Source organism: Prunus dulcis, chromosome 7 (assembly GCF_902201215.1).
Source record: "Prunus dulcis chromosome 7, ALMONDv2, whole genome shotgun sequence".
NCBI classification, from domain to species: domain Eukaryota; kingdom Viridiplantae; phylum Streptophyta; class Magnoliopsida; order Rosales; family Rosaceae; genus Prunus; species Prunus dulcis.
The window spans coordinates 19,584,887-19,600,441 of record NC_047656.1 but is presented as its reverse complement, the minus strand read 5'-3'; the positions used below and the strand labels follow the sequence as shown (position 1 = coordinate 19,600,441).

The 15,555-nt window shown below is 38.0% G+C and overlaps 4 protein-coding genes across 5 annotated transcripts; 1 reads left to right on the top strand and 3 right to left on the bottom strand.

The window, feature by feature from the left end:
• The first annotated feature begins 1,373 nt into the window (after positions 1-1,373).
• On the top strand, positions 1,374-3,668 carry LOC117633594 (aspartate racemase-like). 2 transcript variants are annotated; one of them, XM_034367253.1, is made up of 3 exons: positions 1,374-1,503; positions 2,269-2,972; positions 3,117-3,668. In XM_034367253.1, exons 2-3 carry the CDS (start codon positions 2,271-2,273, stop codon positions 3,396-3,398), a joined length of 984 nt encoding a protein of 327 aa, XP_034223144.1. In that variant the 5' UTR covers positions 1,374-1,503; positions 2,269-2,270; the 3' UTR covers positions 3,399-3,668. The 2 variants fall into 2 exon arrangements, with proteins under 2 accessions (XP_034223144.1, XP_034223143.1); XM_034367252.1 differs by lacking the exon at positions 1,374-1,503 and having other exon boundaries at positions 1,517-2,972.
• A 64-nt stretch (positions 3,669-3,732) lies between these two features.
• On the bottom strand, positions 3,733-6,268 carry LOC117633587 (nudix hydrolase 19, chloroplastic). The gene is made up of 6 exons (XM_034367244.1): positions 5,607-6,268; positions 5,222-5,362; positions 5,043-5,147; positions 4,775-4,874; positions 4,566-4,658; positions 3,733-4,347 (listed from the first exon to the last, which is right to left on the bottom strand). The coding sequence occupies exons 1-6, from the start codon at positions 6,204-6,206 to the stop codon at positions 4,058-4,060; spliced, it is 1,329 nt and encodes a 442-aa protein (XP_034223135.1). The 5' UTR covers positions 6,207-6,268; the 3' UTR covers positions 3,733-4,057.
• Positions 6,269-6,981: 713 nt separating this feature from the next.
• LOC117633593 (zinc finger CCCH domain-containing protein 39) lies at positions 6,982-9,476 on the bottom strand. Its single transcript, XM_034367251.1, has 3 exons — positions 9,021-9,476; positions 8,085-8,890; positions 6,982-7,502 (listed from the first exon to the last, which is right to left on the bottom strand). The coding sequence occupies exons 2-3, from the start codon at positions 8,860-8,862 to the stop codon at positions 7,240-7,242; spliced, it is 1,041 nt and encodes a 346-aa protein (XP_034223142.1). The 5' UTR covers positions 8,863-8,890; positions 9,021-9,476; the 3' UTR covers positions 6,982-7,239.
• A 2,096-nt stretch (positions 9,477-11,572) lies between these two features.
• LOC117633604 (zinc finger Ran-binding domain-containing protein 2) lies at positions 11,573-12,872 on the bottom strand. The gene is made up of 4 exons (XM_034367263.1): positions 12,748-12,872; positions 12,222-12,557; positions 11,964-12,034; positions 11,573-11,869 (listed from the first exon to the last, which is right to left on the bottom strand). The coding sequence occupies exons 2-4, from the start codon at positions 12,542-12,544 to the stop codon at positions 11,862-11,864; spliced, it is 402 nt and encodes a 133-aa protein (XP_034223154.1). The 5' UTR covers positions 12,545-12,557; positions 12,748-12,872; the 3' UTR covers positions 11,573-11,861.
• Between the last annotated feature and the right edge of the window lie 2,683 nt (positions 12,873-15,555).

The following is a 15,555-nucleotide window of genomic DNA, read 5'->3' as shown; positions in this document are numbered from 1 at the left end:
GTAATCATTTTTTTGATTATGCGAGAATTAGTATTAGCAACACTTTTAATAAAAAGTTTACCAAACGCTAATTGTTTTCTCTTACAGCAAATCTGACAGCAATTATTTTCACATTACAGCAATACCAAATTGGCCCTTAATATGTTATCTCTCACACACACATATATTCTATTTCTTTAATTTTCATTTTTTAGCGCATGTGGGGTTAAGTCATAATTGACGTAGCTGAATGAAAGACTAAAGTATGCAATAAAAAAAGGATATTTGAAGCACTAAAGACATAGTTGGGGATAGTAAAAGGAAAAATTATTAGAATAAATGGGATTAATTGGTTTTAAGCAATGAATCAATAATTGAACATGTTGATGTGATGATGAACACAAGGAAAGGATGATGACGATGCATTTATCGTTTTTAGTCGTTTATGTTGGTGACATTTCTTGTCTTGAGCTCGGTTAAAACAAAGAACAATAAATTGTAACTTGAGCCACATAACGAATGACAAGTTTGCAATCGGGTAGGACCTGAAGCTTTAAATTTGAGCCAAGGAAAAAACACACACAGACACAGCATTTCCATGAGATTGCCTGACTCTGTTTGGAGGAAGATATTTTGATTTGTTTAATACTATAAATGGTGAAGTAGGTAAATGCAGCGTTGGTTTTTATTTTGAATATTAAATACATTCTTCAACAACAGTGAAAATCAAAGATAACATAATTAAGCTAGGAATTATTTATGATAAGAACAGTAATTTATCATAAAAACTAGGCTGGCTGAATGGAGTGAGAAAAAGACATTTCTTCTTGTCTTTCTCTTCTTTCTCTTCTTTCTCTTCTTTCTCTTCTTTTGCTGAGTCTGAATCAACATTTTAATAATTCAAGTACCGGGACCAATGGTTTGAGTACAATCTGTTGTATGCCATACAATCTGTTGCTTCATGTGTCGATCTTTGGTTGATAGATTGCACACCAACCAACAAACTCAAAGGCACTTCTCGATTATCATTTCTGGAGGGAGGCAAATGTGAACTTGGTGGAATTATTTCTGTTTTTTTATATTTTTTTTACAAATATTGAAAATGATCTCGAGGTTTTTTTTTTTTTTTTCTATTTTCAAGAATTTTTTTGTTTGAGAGTTGCAATAATATATTAAACTCATACACTATATGGATGTTAGGACTCGAACTCAAGACTTTGCATGTGAAAACAGCTGCTCCAAATCACTACATTAGTTGGTCTTTTGCAAAATGATCTCAAGGTTAACGCTTAATTAACAGTGGTTATGGTAACCTTAATTGGTTTGTTTGTATACAACATAAGTATCTAGGTGTATTCTAAGACCATTGGTTGAACACTCACGATCATGGGAAATGCACAGTAAACAGCTACTTACTATTTTTCCCATGATCAGGATTTGAATATTTATTTTTCTCTCCAAGTCCTGCCACACTTCAATCCTTGTCAGATTTGTCAGACTAGGATAACAATAATTCAGGCCAAGGTAATGAAAGTCTTCAAGAACAGATATTTTAGTTTTTTTTGTTGTTGGGCTTCAATTACGTATACATCGTTTTGTATTTATTTTTCAACTGCTGACGGTGATGCCCTGGCAAAACCTGACAGTATATGATGGCATTGTGTAGATTCCTTTAACTTTTCATGATTGGACATGCAATATTTTTGTTTGGTTTGCATATATAACATTAAAAAAACCCCAAGATCATCTTCACTGCCTCACCAAAATTCTGATGTTTGAAGCCTGTCATATATGGTAGACGGTGCACTGAGCCATACATCAAGTTATCAACAACTCGTTTAGAGTAGCGCTGGGATCTCTCTGGGGTCTGGAAATCTCTCTCAGCTACCTTCTTCATCTTATTCTGTGGATCCTTTTTCCGGTAGGGAATTTGGTATCAGAGAAGCTCCACACATAGACTTTTGGGGTTCTTGTGTCTTAGGATTTCCCTTTTCTCCTTGTAAAACCCACATATACAGCTAGATTCTTAGAGGGTATCCAGAACATATAAAAAGGTTTGAACTTTGAGTGGTAAAATACAGAAAGGCTAATGGGATTTTCTAGTTTCCGTAGGTGGATTCGGTACAAGAAAATTAGAAACTGGTATTTTACGGTCTTATAGAATTCGAAGCTAAAAATTGCAAGTAACATAAGATACAGAGTGAAGAAGCTGCCTCAGGTGTTACCAAAACAAAAACAGAAAAAAAGCTGCCTCAGGGAGTAGCTAATCATAGGAGATGGTTGATGCAGGCATGACCATGTCCTTCCACACACAAAATCGCCCACCTCTTCTTCTTGGAGTTGCAACGAAAAACAGGTCTCACAGCAGAACCAAATCAAGCCCATCTGTAGCTGTTGTGCAAGTATCTTCAGTCCTGCAAACCAACGAGAGTGGAAATCTGCCTGAATCTAAGAGATCAAGCATGCCTCTAACAAGATTCCAAGCCCCCAACTACGTACTCAGCCAGCCAAACACAGTTGGTATCATTGGAGGGGTGTCTGTTTTTTCAAGTCTGCTTTTCTTGGAGAAGCTTGTCTGGTGGAGTCTAAAAGATGGAGGAGAATGCCCACCTTTCGTTGTGTGCAGTGATCCAACACTATATAAAGAGCTTCCAATTCGTAGCTTGTTTCATTCATTCACAAGATCAAGAGCTACTGCTCAAATCCTATCCAACAATTGGCCCATCATTGAGAGCTTGTGCCGTAAACGGGCATTCCTTGAGCACTCTGGAGCTCGCTGCATAGTCATGCCATGCCATCTGTCTCATGCGTGGCACGACCAGATTTCTGAGGACTGTTCGTTGCTCTTCCTTCACGTCGGCGAGTGTGTTGCTCGGGAGCTCAGGGAAGCAAAGCTGAAGCCACTGGAGAATGGAAGTAATGTCAGGATTGGGGTGCTTGCTGCTGATGCAACTTTAATGGCTGGATTTTACCAGGAAAAGCTACAAAGTCAGGTATACATTCAAGCTTATTTTGTCATTTATGGTTACTTTGTTGCTTATTATATCTATATAAACTACTAAGAACATTTGGTAAAATCAATGAAAGTCACCGGCGAAAACATTTTGTGGTTTTTTTCTTTCAATGGCAATGAACAGGGGTTTGAGGTTGTGGTACCTGACAAAGAAACCATGGAACATGTTGTGATTCCTGCAGTCGAAGCAATGAAAAGGAGGGACATGGAAGGGGCACGAAATCTCTTAAGAATTGCAGTGCAGGTTCTGTTGGTGAGGGCGGTGAACACCGTGATCATTGCTTCTGATGAACTGCAGGGTGTTCTGCCTCGTGATGATCCTCTTCTTAAGAAATGTATTGACCCCATGGATGCTTTAGCGAGGTCAACCATAAAATGGGCAAATGCTACAGGAAATGGTGGCTAAGAGATCTTAGCTTCATATCTAAAAATAACATGCACAAAATCTTGGTGCCATTGGTGGTGGATCTGTGCCATTTTCTTTTCTGGTTCTGTCAAGTCAATTAAGGGATATTAGCAGAATGACTACCAAACATATTAGCAATTTTTAAATCAAGGTGTGGCTCAATGCTCTGTCTCCCTCTTCTCCCTTAGACAGAAGCATTTTGACCTGGAAACTGGAGTCATATGAATAAGGCTAAAAAAGAAACACACCTGAAGTTGATCAAGATTCAAAGACTAGTAGAGGTAACATTATTCGCTGTTGATATATGCTAATCTGTGTCCAGCTTGCATGTTCATTTCATTGAAACTTAGGGTAAAATCAACTTCCGGGTGGTTTATTCTCCCCCTTTTGCCACAACCGGCAATGATTTGAAATATATCATAAACAGTTGAAATACATACACATACATATGTGAGTTACATGTAGGATTGAATAAAAATCCAACATAAACTATATTACAAGGATGAAATAATGGGAATCTTGGGAAAGAAAAAAAATATTTTGAAATGCCAATAACCCTAAACCATCAGAATTAGAATATATCTGAGCTTATTTGGTGATGACAAGACATTTAGTTCATCCAGGATTTTGGATTATGGATGAAATGAATTTATGCACTGTTACAAATTCGAAGTAGAACCACTAGGTTGTTTTAGACGTGCTGCGACACTATCACCTGCATCCTGATAGACCCAAGAAGAGATGAGGTGATGGGCAATTGCAAATGGCCCGGGTATAAACATGGGTGCAAGTTCACCACTTTCCACATTGAAGTCTGCAGAAAAGTTCTGCCCTTTCTCAACCCCCTTGCACATCTGTTCTACCTTTGATGCCGCTGTTTGCTGTGCCTTCCTGTATTCAGCATATGCTAAAGCTTTTTTGACATCTTCTCTACTGTGCCACTCAGCATCTAGGGGAACAAAATTTTAAAGAACAAAATTAGAACTTCATCTGCTCTGAAGCGTACATTGTAGCTCATATGACGTTATCAGATGCATGCCTTGCATAAATATTATAATCATGCAGGGCATAAAGCAACCTCATGCAACCAAATTCATTATAAATAAAGGGCTAATGTGATAGAGGGTTTGATCAAATAATGCAACTACATGCTAATTTCCTGTGTACCTTCCAACTCTTCCTTGTCCACATTTAGTTCAAGCGATTTTGCATATGCATAGAACCCAACCATCAACTGGCATGGCATGCTATTTGGTCCAACTGAAAACAAGCCAAACTAGGAACTTAATCTATCAATAGAACACAAAGAAATAAGTCCAGACAGTGTGCAATACTTTGCTCCAAAAAGCAAAATAAACATTTGGCAACATTCATACCAGGCCATGGCTGAGAGCTATGATATACAACTTCTCCTACTTCAATACCGGTCTCCTCCCATGTTTCTCTCCTCACTGCTTCTTCTAAGCTTTCTCCTGGCTAAGGAAAACAAAAGGATCCAAATTAATAAAACTCAAGAGTTACACAACCCTCAAAAGTGAGTTATAATACTAATATACTAATATTACTAAGGGTTACTAACTTAACAGTAACTGCCATATTTCATAACACGGAAGTATTGGTCCTAAAGTTGGCCAAGGCACTTACCTCTATAAAACCAGCTAAGCAACTCCACATTCGAGGTACGAATCGAGATTGTCTGCTTAGCAGAACACGATCGTTCTCTCTATCAATGACTAACATTATGACAACCTGTTGAGAATGGCATATGCATGAGACAACTACGTAAGGGATTGAAGCAATGCCTGAAATGGACATAATTATACCGGATCAACACGAGGGTAGACCCTCTTTCTGCACAGCTCATTTGAACATTGCTTCCGCCTCCCAGCTTCCTTGGAGACTGTTTTTCCTCCACAATGTCCACAAAATAGTGATATATTATGCCATTCTAGCAAAGCCCTGGCCTGATCACACATGAAAACCATACACCATATATGAAACTATTTAGGAAAAATTTTGAGACCACCCCCCAACTGTTGCGCGCCAATAAGAAAACACTTTCAATTTTTTCATTGATTAAACATGCATTCCAATTCAAAGAAATTGATCTAATTGACATTATTTTCTAATAGCACAAACCTTTGCAACCAATAATGACCCAACACTTGGTATAGAAGTAAAAAATTAAACATAACAACAAGCATTTACATGACCAGCAATAGCCAACTCCCCCATAGACCGGGCATCAGCCCAATCAGTAGCCACCATAAGCGTTCGTAGCTCAACAAAACATAATTGCTTGCTACCCAATTCAGGAACCAAGCTACTCTCACCAGAAACATCAATGGCCCAATAAACGACATCATCCTCCGACCGCGAACCCAGATAGACCAGCGATTCTCCACTCAGCTCAACCCCAGAATTGGCCAATAAACCTTTACACTCGGACAAACTGATCCAACCCAGATGCCAATTTGGTGTGGAATCACTGGTCCCACCAGTAGAGGAGGCCAAAGGCCTGCCCTTTCTGAAGGGCAAAACCTTGAAACTGAGAGAAGAGGGCAAGTGGGTATTGTCTAAAAGTTGGGTTTTGAGGGTCTCATAGGCTTGGGTTGGTGAAAATGGGTCACTTGATTTTGGTGTCTTGGGTATCAGAGGATTGCCAGCAAAGGCATGGGACTGTAGGTTTATGGACATGGTGGTGGTCGAACTAGAACAAAGACTTCTTCTGGTTAAGGTCTGGACAGTAAGTTTTCTACAGAAAGAAAGGAGATGAGTGGAAGAAGAGAGGAGAGAAAGCTTGACCATTCTTCCATTGGGTGGCGGCTTTGGGTTTTTGAGGAGAGAGGGAAAGCTAACGGAGGTAGGTGATGACTATGGAGCCTCCAGTAACGACAACTGTCCTGATTGATTGAGACCCAAAGCGGCCGCTGCTGTGAGATGAGCCCACAATTAAAGAAGCCCAAGTGGTTAGATGGGAGTCTTTGGGCCTGTTTGGGAATGTTTGTGTTAAAAGTGCTTTCTAACAATTAAAAGTGTTTATGAAAGCGTTTGGTAGAAACTTTTAGAAGTACTTCTATATCATAGAATCTCTTTCTTGATAAGCATTTGCTATGTGCTTCATGAAGCACTTTCAATTGCTTTTTCAGAAAGTACTTAAATTTCTTACAAAACTTTCAACCTTTTTTTATATTAAAAAAATCACTTTTACTATAAGCTCTTATGAGCAAAAGTGCTTTTGAAGAAGCACTCCCAAACGAGTACTTCAAATTGGACAACTGCTTTAGGCACTCTCAGCACTTATTTTTGCCTCTTTTTATTTTTTTCGTCTGCGATTATGGGAAATTCAAATTTAGCATCTGATGCAATATCAGAAAGATAAATACACCCGTTTAGTTCGAAGGCTAAACGCGTGATTGACATCAGGAGTGATTTGCCAGGGGCTTTCTTGTTTGCCATGGAAGATGTTTCCATATATAACCTCTGTTTTACGAATTGCTAAACTTCCACATTGACAGGGAAAGGCGGGGTACACATACACAAGAAGGAATAGGCAAGTTTCTCTCCCCTTTTTGGGTGCACATGAATAATAACCACATTCACTTCTTATTTGATCTTTTAAAAACAATAGCTAGTTTTGCATCCTTATTATAACATAATCTAATAACTGAGCGAGGAGCCAAACCTATAATAAGAAATAGAAACCTATAGACCTGATCAACAACCAACAATGACCAATCTCTGGAAACTAATCATCCTGGAGAACAAAATTTTTGAAACACAGCACTCTGATTTTTTAACAACTGGAAAATGACTCCAAGACCAGAGCTTGAACTCAAATTTAGCTCTCCACTGTGCTGGACAAGTTCTGCTGGTGCACCAGCGGCACATCATCAAGCCAATCAGCATATATGCGATTGATCTTTTTGGACCCTTTCCATTTTAGTACCCTCTTCTTACCCTGGCCCCCTTCTTCATTTGAAGCAGGCAGTATTGCCATTGCAGTTGTAGAGGAATCATTAACAGGACCAGCTTGGGGTTTTGTTGAAATGGGTGTACTACTCAAAACTTCGGCTTCAACTCGTCCACCAGGCACTTGTAACTCTGAAATTAAAAGTTCATTATTAGAAAACCAGAATTAACACCAAATGGTAGTTTCCACCTTCTTAACCCTTCTCTACCCGCTACAGTTACCATAACTAACAGAACAACTTTAAAAAATGTATGTATAAACAGCTTAAAGTAAATTCCTAATCATCTCATGAACACGCCAATCCCATAAGATAAATAAACGCTACACAGTGATAGGTTGCTTGTTACTAACCGAGTGCACAAAACAAAATACATAAATTTCTAAAGTAGGAATCATGAATACCAAAGTTAAAATTCACACCAGTAAATTACTCATCTATGAAGAATAGCATTGCAGGTCAGCTATGTGCCACTCGAAACAAAACCCACGAGATATAAGTAAAATCTAATTTGCAATAAAATGCTAGTCATCCTATTGCACAAGAAAACACTGCATCAGTTCCAAATCCGGTTTTCAGTGCAAATTCAGAGTCTAACATAGGTTCAATGTTGATATGAACATAAATTTGTTTCAGGGTTAAAATTAATCATACAACGCAGAGCACCAAACATAGTAATAATGAAAATATACTATGCATAAGCACTAGGAAATACCTGCTTGGCCGTGAGCAAAGTGACATTTCTCGCCAAAGGGGCATTTGCCTGTTGTCTCCCACTTATTACATAACTTTGTCTTCCAATACACCGGCTTCATATTTACACGGAAAGTATCCATGCCCGTGCTTACAAGCCTATTTTCCTCAGAATGATTAGAGCCACTCCCATGTACCACCGATGGTCCTGTAGTTCCTATGCTTATTGCTGTGTTCTCCCTAAACCTGCTTATATCATCCCTAAACTTTGCTGGATCTTCATGAAGAAAGTTACACCTATCTCCATAAGGACACTCCTCCCCATTGTAAAACTTCTTGCATAGCTTCATCCGGTGGATTATTTTCTGATCATCATCCCAATTACCGGACAATGGTGGTCGATCTTCTTCACGTACAGAAACAAGTTCTTGCCAATTGGGAGGGGGATGGCGGATGTCTTCAATGCCATGTGCATAGTTGCAGTTCTCACCATTCCTGCACATGCCGGTTTTAAAATTTACACACAAACGGGTCTTATAGAAAATGTTGCTTGCTCCCTTGTTAACTGGGGCATTTTGGGGCTGCATCCTAGCGTTCATGGGTGGGTAGGGCATTGGATTCGATTGGTTTTCTTCAGAATTTCTAGGTCTTTTAAATGGAGAAGGCTGCTGTTCAAACTGAGAATGTTGGTCTTCATTGTTCATACTCATGGGGAATGGAGGCCAACAATTTACTGCATCACTACCTCCAGCATAAGGCGTTTGTGACGGCATAAATTGTGTCTGATCAGAAAAATTCATGCCTCAGAAACTACTTTTAAACCTCCCTCTGTAATCAATCAAATAAAGATGAAAAACTTAGGCGTGAAGAAACTGGAAACATTTACAAAGTTTAAATGTCTCAAGAAATACTATACAATTTTAATGTATGAGAGCAAGTAAGAATCAAAGAACTGTACCAGATAATTTTCAAATCAACACGCAGGGTCTATTCAAGAACACCCAGATCAGATCATAACCTGTGCAAAAGCCAAAACTTTCTTCACAAAGCCCACCAACCTAGATTGATTTTGATGAGAGGAAGGATCAAAGTTCACAACTTGTCACAAGAAAACCCAGACGAGAATTGGGGATAAAATAACAAAACCCAAATTGAAGTTGGAATGTTGGAGAGGAGTGACAGAGTTGATTAACTCTTCAAAGCACAGGGAAAGCATATAACATGGAAGAAATAGGATATGCTAAAAAAAAGCCAATCTTTATTGGGTGGAGTCAAACCCTAGCCGCCAAGAAGCAGAAACCCTAATTTTTGTAGGAGAGAAACGAAATCGGTGAGTACTGACTCCTGAGTCCCACCCACGACTACTAGGAAGAGTTTGTGGGAAGGCCTTAAACCCCTACGCGTCCCAAAACCCTGCGATTTCGGGGTTAAAAAAACTAACAGGGCTTGACTTGGCTAGTAATTACGGCCTGTAATTTTAGTTTAACCTTTTATAATTTGCACGTCACTCAGCAGGTGCTTAGGTCACCTGCAAGGACTGCTATTTTGGTGGGCCACCCATCTGTTGCTTTGCACGTGTCCCATCCTAGGTTTCTTTTTTTTTCCAGTTTTGTCCTTTTTACATTTTTTTTTTCTTTCTTTCTCTCCCATATTTGTTTATAATTTAAAAGAAATTTTAGTATTTCATTTACTTGTTCTTATCATCTTCTTTTTTGCTTAAGAGGCTTGTTTCTATAATTCAATGCAAGTTATAAAAAATTGGTTCAATGTTTCTTCGCCTATATTTTTGAAAGGGTTTTTTTTTTGTTACAAGCGATATTTGGGGGCGTTGGAATTCGAATATCAAATGGAGAATTAACTGTTCGTAACCACTTGAGTTTACAATCTCATTGTTGAAAGTAAGGTTCCAATAACCAATCCATAAACCATTACGCACCCATATTGAAATTGGAAGAGCATGAAGATTGCGACATTTTCTTTGGCAATCCTCTAGACCAAATGCACCGATCAATTTGATAATTGGCGCTTCCAATTCAATGAAACTTGGTTATTATTGTTGGATTAATGATGTTCCTCAGACAAATCAAATTTGATTGATCAATAAAACAAGGAGTTGGCAAAAAGTGACTGATGATAAAGTTAAAAAAGTGATTAATGGTGAGGCCGTTTAGCTGAATTGAACAAATCAAGTAGTTTATGGTGCATGACTTTTGCCGTATCCCTGATGATGTGTCTCCCCCCCTTGATGGCATGAATCATAGCAGTTCATTTTTGGGGCTGCCTGATATAAATATCTTTGTGCATGACTTTTGCCATCCCTGTTATTTGACAATGGAAATAATATAATATGGCTCAAAATTTTCTTGTTGGTATAACATGGCTGGAGTTTTGTCTTTGTTTTTTTGGCATCTGTATAAAGCCAGAAATAGTATTCTCCTTCATTGGACAAAGCAGGCTTTATTTATGCAGAAGTTTGACCAAGTTTGACAAAGCAGACTTCATTGGACAATAAGTAAATTTTCAGAACAAGAGCTATGTAATTGACAGCAACAATGTAGCATCAAGAATGCATGTATTTTGGGCCATGTTTTTAATTTAGAGTACATGAATTAATACACGGCCTCGGTTAATCCTGTATTTTTTATATATGAATCAATACGATCTTCATAAGGTTCCTCCTCCGAATGAAATTTAATGGGATCCAGAGAGACCATGTATTATGCAGACAGATGGTTTCTCAGAATGGAGAAGGACGTGATATATATATATATATATATATATATATATATATATATATATGATCCTTAGCTTGGAACCTTTTCCTGAAGTATGATACCAAAAGAGGAAAAAGAAAAGCTGAAAGTAAATTTGAAGTCTGCGTAATCTGCTGGGGGAACTAATTCACCAGAAGCTGCGTAGTTGGAAGTTGAAAATTTTATCATTTAGCATAAGACATAGAATCCAATGGCATGAACTCGTCTTTCTAGCTACTTCGCATGACGTTGAGGTTCATTTTTGTGTGCTTTGCTTTGCCATCAAATGAAATGCAAAAGCTTTTCCAGGGAAAAAGTTGAATTTGAATCACTTTGAACTTCCATATTGCATTGCATCTATGCTTTATTGAATCAGAGCATCTGGTTCTTATCTGCATAATTATTTGTTTCTTGGATATTTGATGCTTAAAGGGATGATAAATTATTGCAGTGAGAAGGCCTTTAAAGTGAACAACTCAAAGAGATTCCTTGAATCTAATCTCTGTTTTCTCTTCTTTTTTTTTTTTTTTTTTTTTTTTTTTTTTTTTTGTTTGAATTTCTCTGTCGATCTTTGTAGCCACTGCCAATGTTGGACCATCTCATGACAAAAGTAGTATTGCATTATCAATTTTGCATGTTCCCCACACACACACAACCCGAGAGAGAGAGAGAGAGAGAGAGAGAGAGAGAGAGAGAGAGAGAGAGAGATATGATAGGTACAGACAAACTTAGTTACTCCATTAATTTAAAACTAGAGCGAGAGAAGGGATTTCTGGGCTTCATGGAAGAGCACCTTCCTTGCAACATGAAACTAGAAAACCCTCCCTAATACAGTTGTCAGTGGAATGGCTATGCCTGTGCAAATGTGCCTTCAACCATGATCAACCTAAGCTTATTTATCTCTAAAAAGAAAAGTAGAGGAAAAAAAATAGACAGCATTTGACGAGGGATCAGTGCGAAAAGAGATATGATGAAGATGGTGCATAAGAGAGTCTTCTACACTCCATTTTCTTAAACAGCACCACTTGATCAAAATAGAGCATGTGTTACAGACCTGCAACCAAGTAAACATTGGCAAATCATGAGCTGAGCCCCTTTTTTAATTTGTGTTCATAAATTAACATATGGTAATTTTGAAGGCTGCTTACCATAATCTTTTGGTGTTTTGCATTTGAAGCATTCTGTCCGACTCGCGTAATTGTGCACTCCACATCCAACTCTGCTCCATTCAAAATACCCCCGGATTAGAAAACTCAAGAGAAATGACATTACCAGCTACCAGTACACATGTTTCTTATCTAATTAAATTGAACCTTATTCACAGAAGGAAAGTGATATAGGCTGTGGAACAATGCAGGCTAATTTCAAGAACAAAATCAAAGAATGGATGAGAGGTTGCTGCTTACCTATTGCACATCCAGTCACCAGATTTCCATCCAGGTGGGGAACTGCCATCAGATCCATAGGCAGCAGAAGGCATCATGCTATAGGCACCGCCATAGTCATTTTTCATTGCACTACATCTAAAGCAATTGGGTCTGCTGGCATAGTTGTGAGCTCCACAGTTGCAGTACCAGTCCCCTGCCAACACCTCCGTCCTGTTGCATATATATGTTGATGGATCAGGGCCACCATACTTGGGGTACTCGCAACGTTGGCATGTGTCGCGCTTCTTAAAATTCATGTGCTGGCATGCACCACACATCCAATCTCCTCCTGCCCAGCTCATTCTTAATTCCTCTCTGCATATCCAATATTAATATAAGACTTAATTAGCATATCAGCTAGAAACAAGCATTTTAAATATTTCACCCTCTATGAGGTCCTTTTTAATATATAATAATAAAAGCTTTATATAACTGAAGTTTGAAAAAGAAGGAATTATGTCAAGTTCAGAACAGAAAGCAGAAGGAAGGAGGTAGTAGAGCTCACCTGAAGGGTAAGAAAAGGCTTAGAGTGTTAAGACTGTAGAAGCTCTGCACTAAAAAGCTTGTTGCAGAAGAGAGAACTTAATTTGTCAATGAGTTCGGCGATCTTGTTTGAATGGGTAAGGGAGGTTTATCTTAATTTTTCAATGAGTTTGGTGATGTTGTTTGAATGGGTAAGGGAGGTTTATATACTACTTGTTGAAGGCTTCATATGTGGGGGCCATGGATGTTCCTCTGTTTTATTCTCTGCCAGCTTTTTTCAGATGGGTTTTCCTTTTTCCTTTCCTTAATATGCATATGTGTATATGTATAGGATTCCTAAAGATTGTTTCTTCATATTTATGTTGGGATTCTACACTCAACTAGTTTACTTACTTCTTGGGAGTTAGAAGTCAAGTGGGTTTGTAAAGGTGAGAAAAACTAGCTAGTTGATCACCTCAGTGCATGCGCACACAATTTACAGTGACCCCCCCTGCCCTGCCCCATCTTTACATTATTCTCCATGCATTATTGCAAAAACTACACTCGGAACTATTATTCTTCATGTCCTCAGTATATCCCCAATCTTTTATGAAGGTGTTATGAGGGGAAGCTGCTATTTGAAGTTGAAAGTTCAAAAGAGGCCCGCGGAGGAATATATTTTTCGTGTAAGCTAAAAGCATCTCATTTTCTAACCACATTAATTAATGTTATTACACGACAGATGAGTATTGTGTATACTTGTCACAATTTAATTATTATGATTAATTATTACATAACACATCAACCATCACACGACGTGAACAATTGTTAATAAATTATTATGACCATTTGATACATATATATATTGTTGATGTTCAAAATTGAATTCAACTTAAAAGGAGGGGGGAGGGGGGGAAGTGTGTTATCTAAGCATGGCTCATCTTAATTTAGTTCCCATCTGTTGTTAATTTATTCATATTGGTTTTCACGTGCAAAACTGAGATGGATGTTTACATGCACACATGCGTCACACGCCAAGAGGAGTTTCCAGTATCCAATCTGGCATGGCAAATACACCTTCCCTAAGTAGTTCATATGCAGATGTGGGTCAGTTTTAAAAGGGCCAAACACTAGCCAACTTTTTCCTCCGAGACTCAAATTTTTTCACTTGGAATCAGTTCCTCCAACCAAATGCACAGACATCCATTGTCAAATTCTTCTCACCTTCTCTATATATTCCCCTCTTGCCTTTTTGGCAATAATTGAAATGCCATTCGAAGATTCATATCCACTTATAACTTTTACTCCTCTTTTTTTATATATAAAAAACAACTTTTACTCTTTTTAATGCTTGCGAATAGTAAAATTATGTCCATTCCAAATCTTCATTTGGTTTGATCATTCCATGAAATAATATTGTAATTAATACTCATGTGAAACTAGATAAGATACATTAGAAAACAATTAAGTTGAATAATTAATTAATATTCTTAATTAATATATGCATGAGATTTTCAACTAAGACCAAATTTTACTTTTCCTTAATTAGAATGTGTAAACTCAGTTGTGAGGTGACATGGGATCCCCTAGCAGTTGATGGTCGGCCACGTGTATGGAAATCAATCTTGAAGAAAGCAAAGGTATGGCTAGCAAATCTTACCCTTCCAGTACAGTTCCAGCACCTTTCTTTTTTATAGAGAAAAAGGAGACTGCTTTCAGCAAAATTTAATGGAATACGAATCGCGGCGGACCGACGCTGGTTATGCAGAATGAGCTGGAGAACCTTAACCTGGTATTTCACAAAAGTACTTCACAGTTAAGAGTTTCCTTGTCTAGCTAGGAGGGACTATTGCTCAACTGCAACATAACATTCAAAGGTGCATGCTGTAAACCCTAGTTAATTAAGAAGCTGGTTTCTTCTTCTTCTTTTTTACTTTCTTTTGACACAATCGATATTGAGGGAGGTAGGGAGATTCGAACACAAAATCTCAGGATGCAGAAATAACTGCTTATAATCACTTGAATTACAAATTCCTTTTAGAAAGAAAATACATATTATATTATTATTGTTTTCGTTTCTAGTTCATGCATAGAAGAATGCATGAATATGAATTGGTTAATTATACTCAAGGCATGCTAAAGTATACACCTTAAAATATAGTTAATTAACTCATTTGGGATCCAATTCTCAATTATCCAATATTTAATTAGACTGCTGTGGATTTGAGCCAAAGCATTTTTCCAAAGTCAACTTGGGTCAGCGCCCACCCTACCTCCCATGTGGGCAACCCATCACAAACCTCATCCATCCAGAACCAGAATATTGCTCAAGTAAATGATTCATGGGTGCGCACATGAAACTATACACATCAAGATTTGCATACCCTCTCCGACAAAGTGTCCACATTTGCTGACATGTCAAGCAAATACAAGCCCCATGCAATCCGACGTGGCAGAAATATGTTTGCGTGTTGACCTGCGGTTTGATAAGGAAGAATCCTAATCACCACATTATTTTCACCAGACATGATGAATATTTCATGGAAATAATAATATAAAAAAACCCTAGACAGCGCCACTTCAATCTTTATTCCCCCATATAAAAATATGTGACTAATTTCAAAAGGGAGGAGGAGGATGAGGCCATCTTCCCTCAATAATATAACACTTTTGGAGAATCCACAGCTTCCCCATATCCCCAATTCCTAACGACATGCATAACCAGCAAAAAATAGCCGTGGCTTTGGAATTTTTGAATATTCTATCTCCTTTTCACTTATGGGATGGCTTGATATTTTTCAGATTGGCACCAATATAAATGTAGTTAACCTTTAATTACATCGTTATGGAT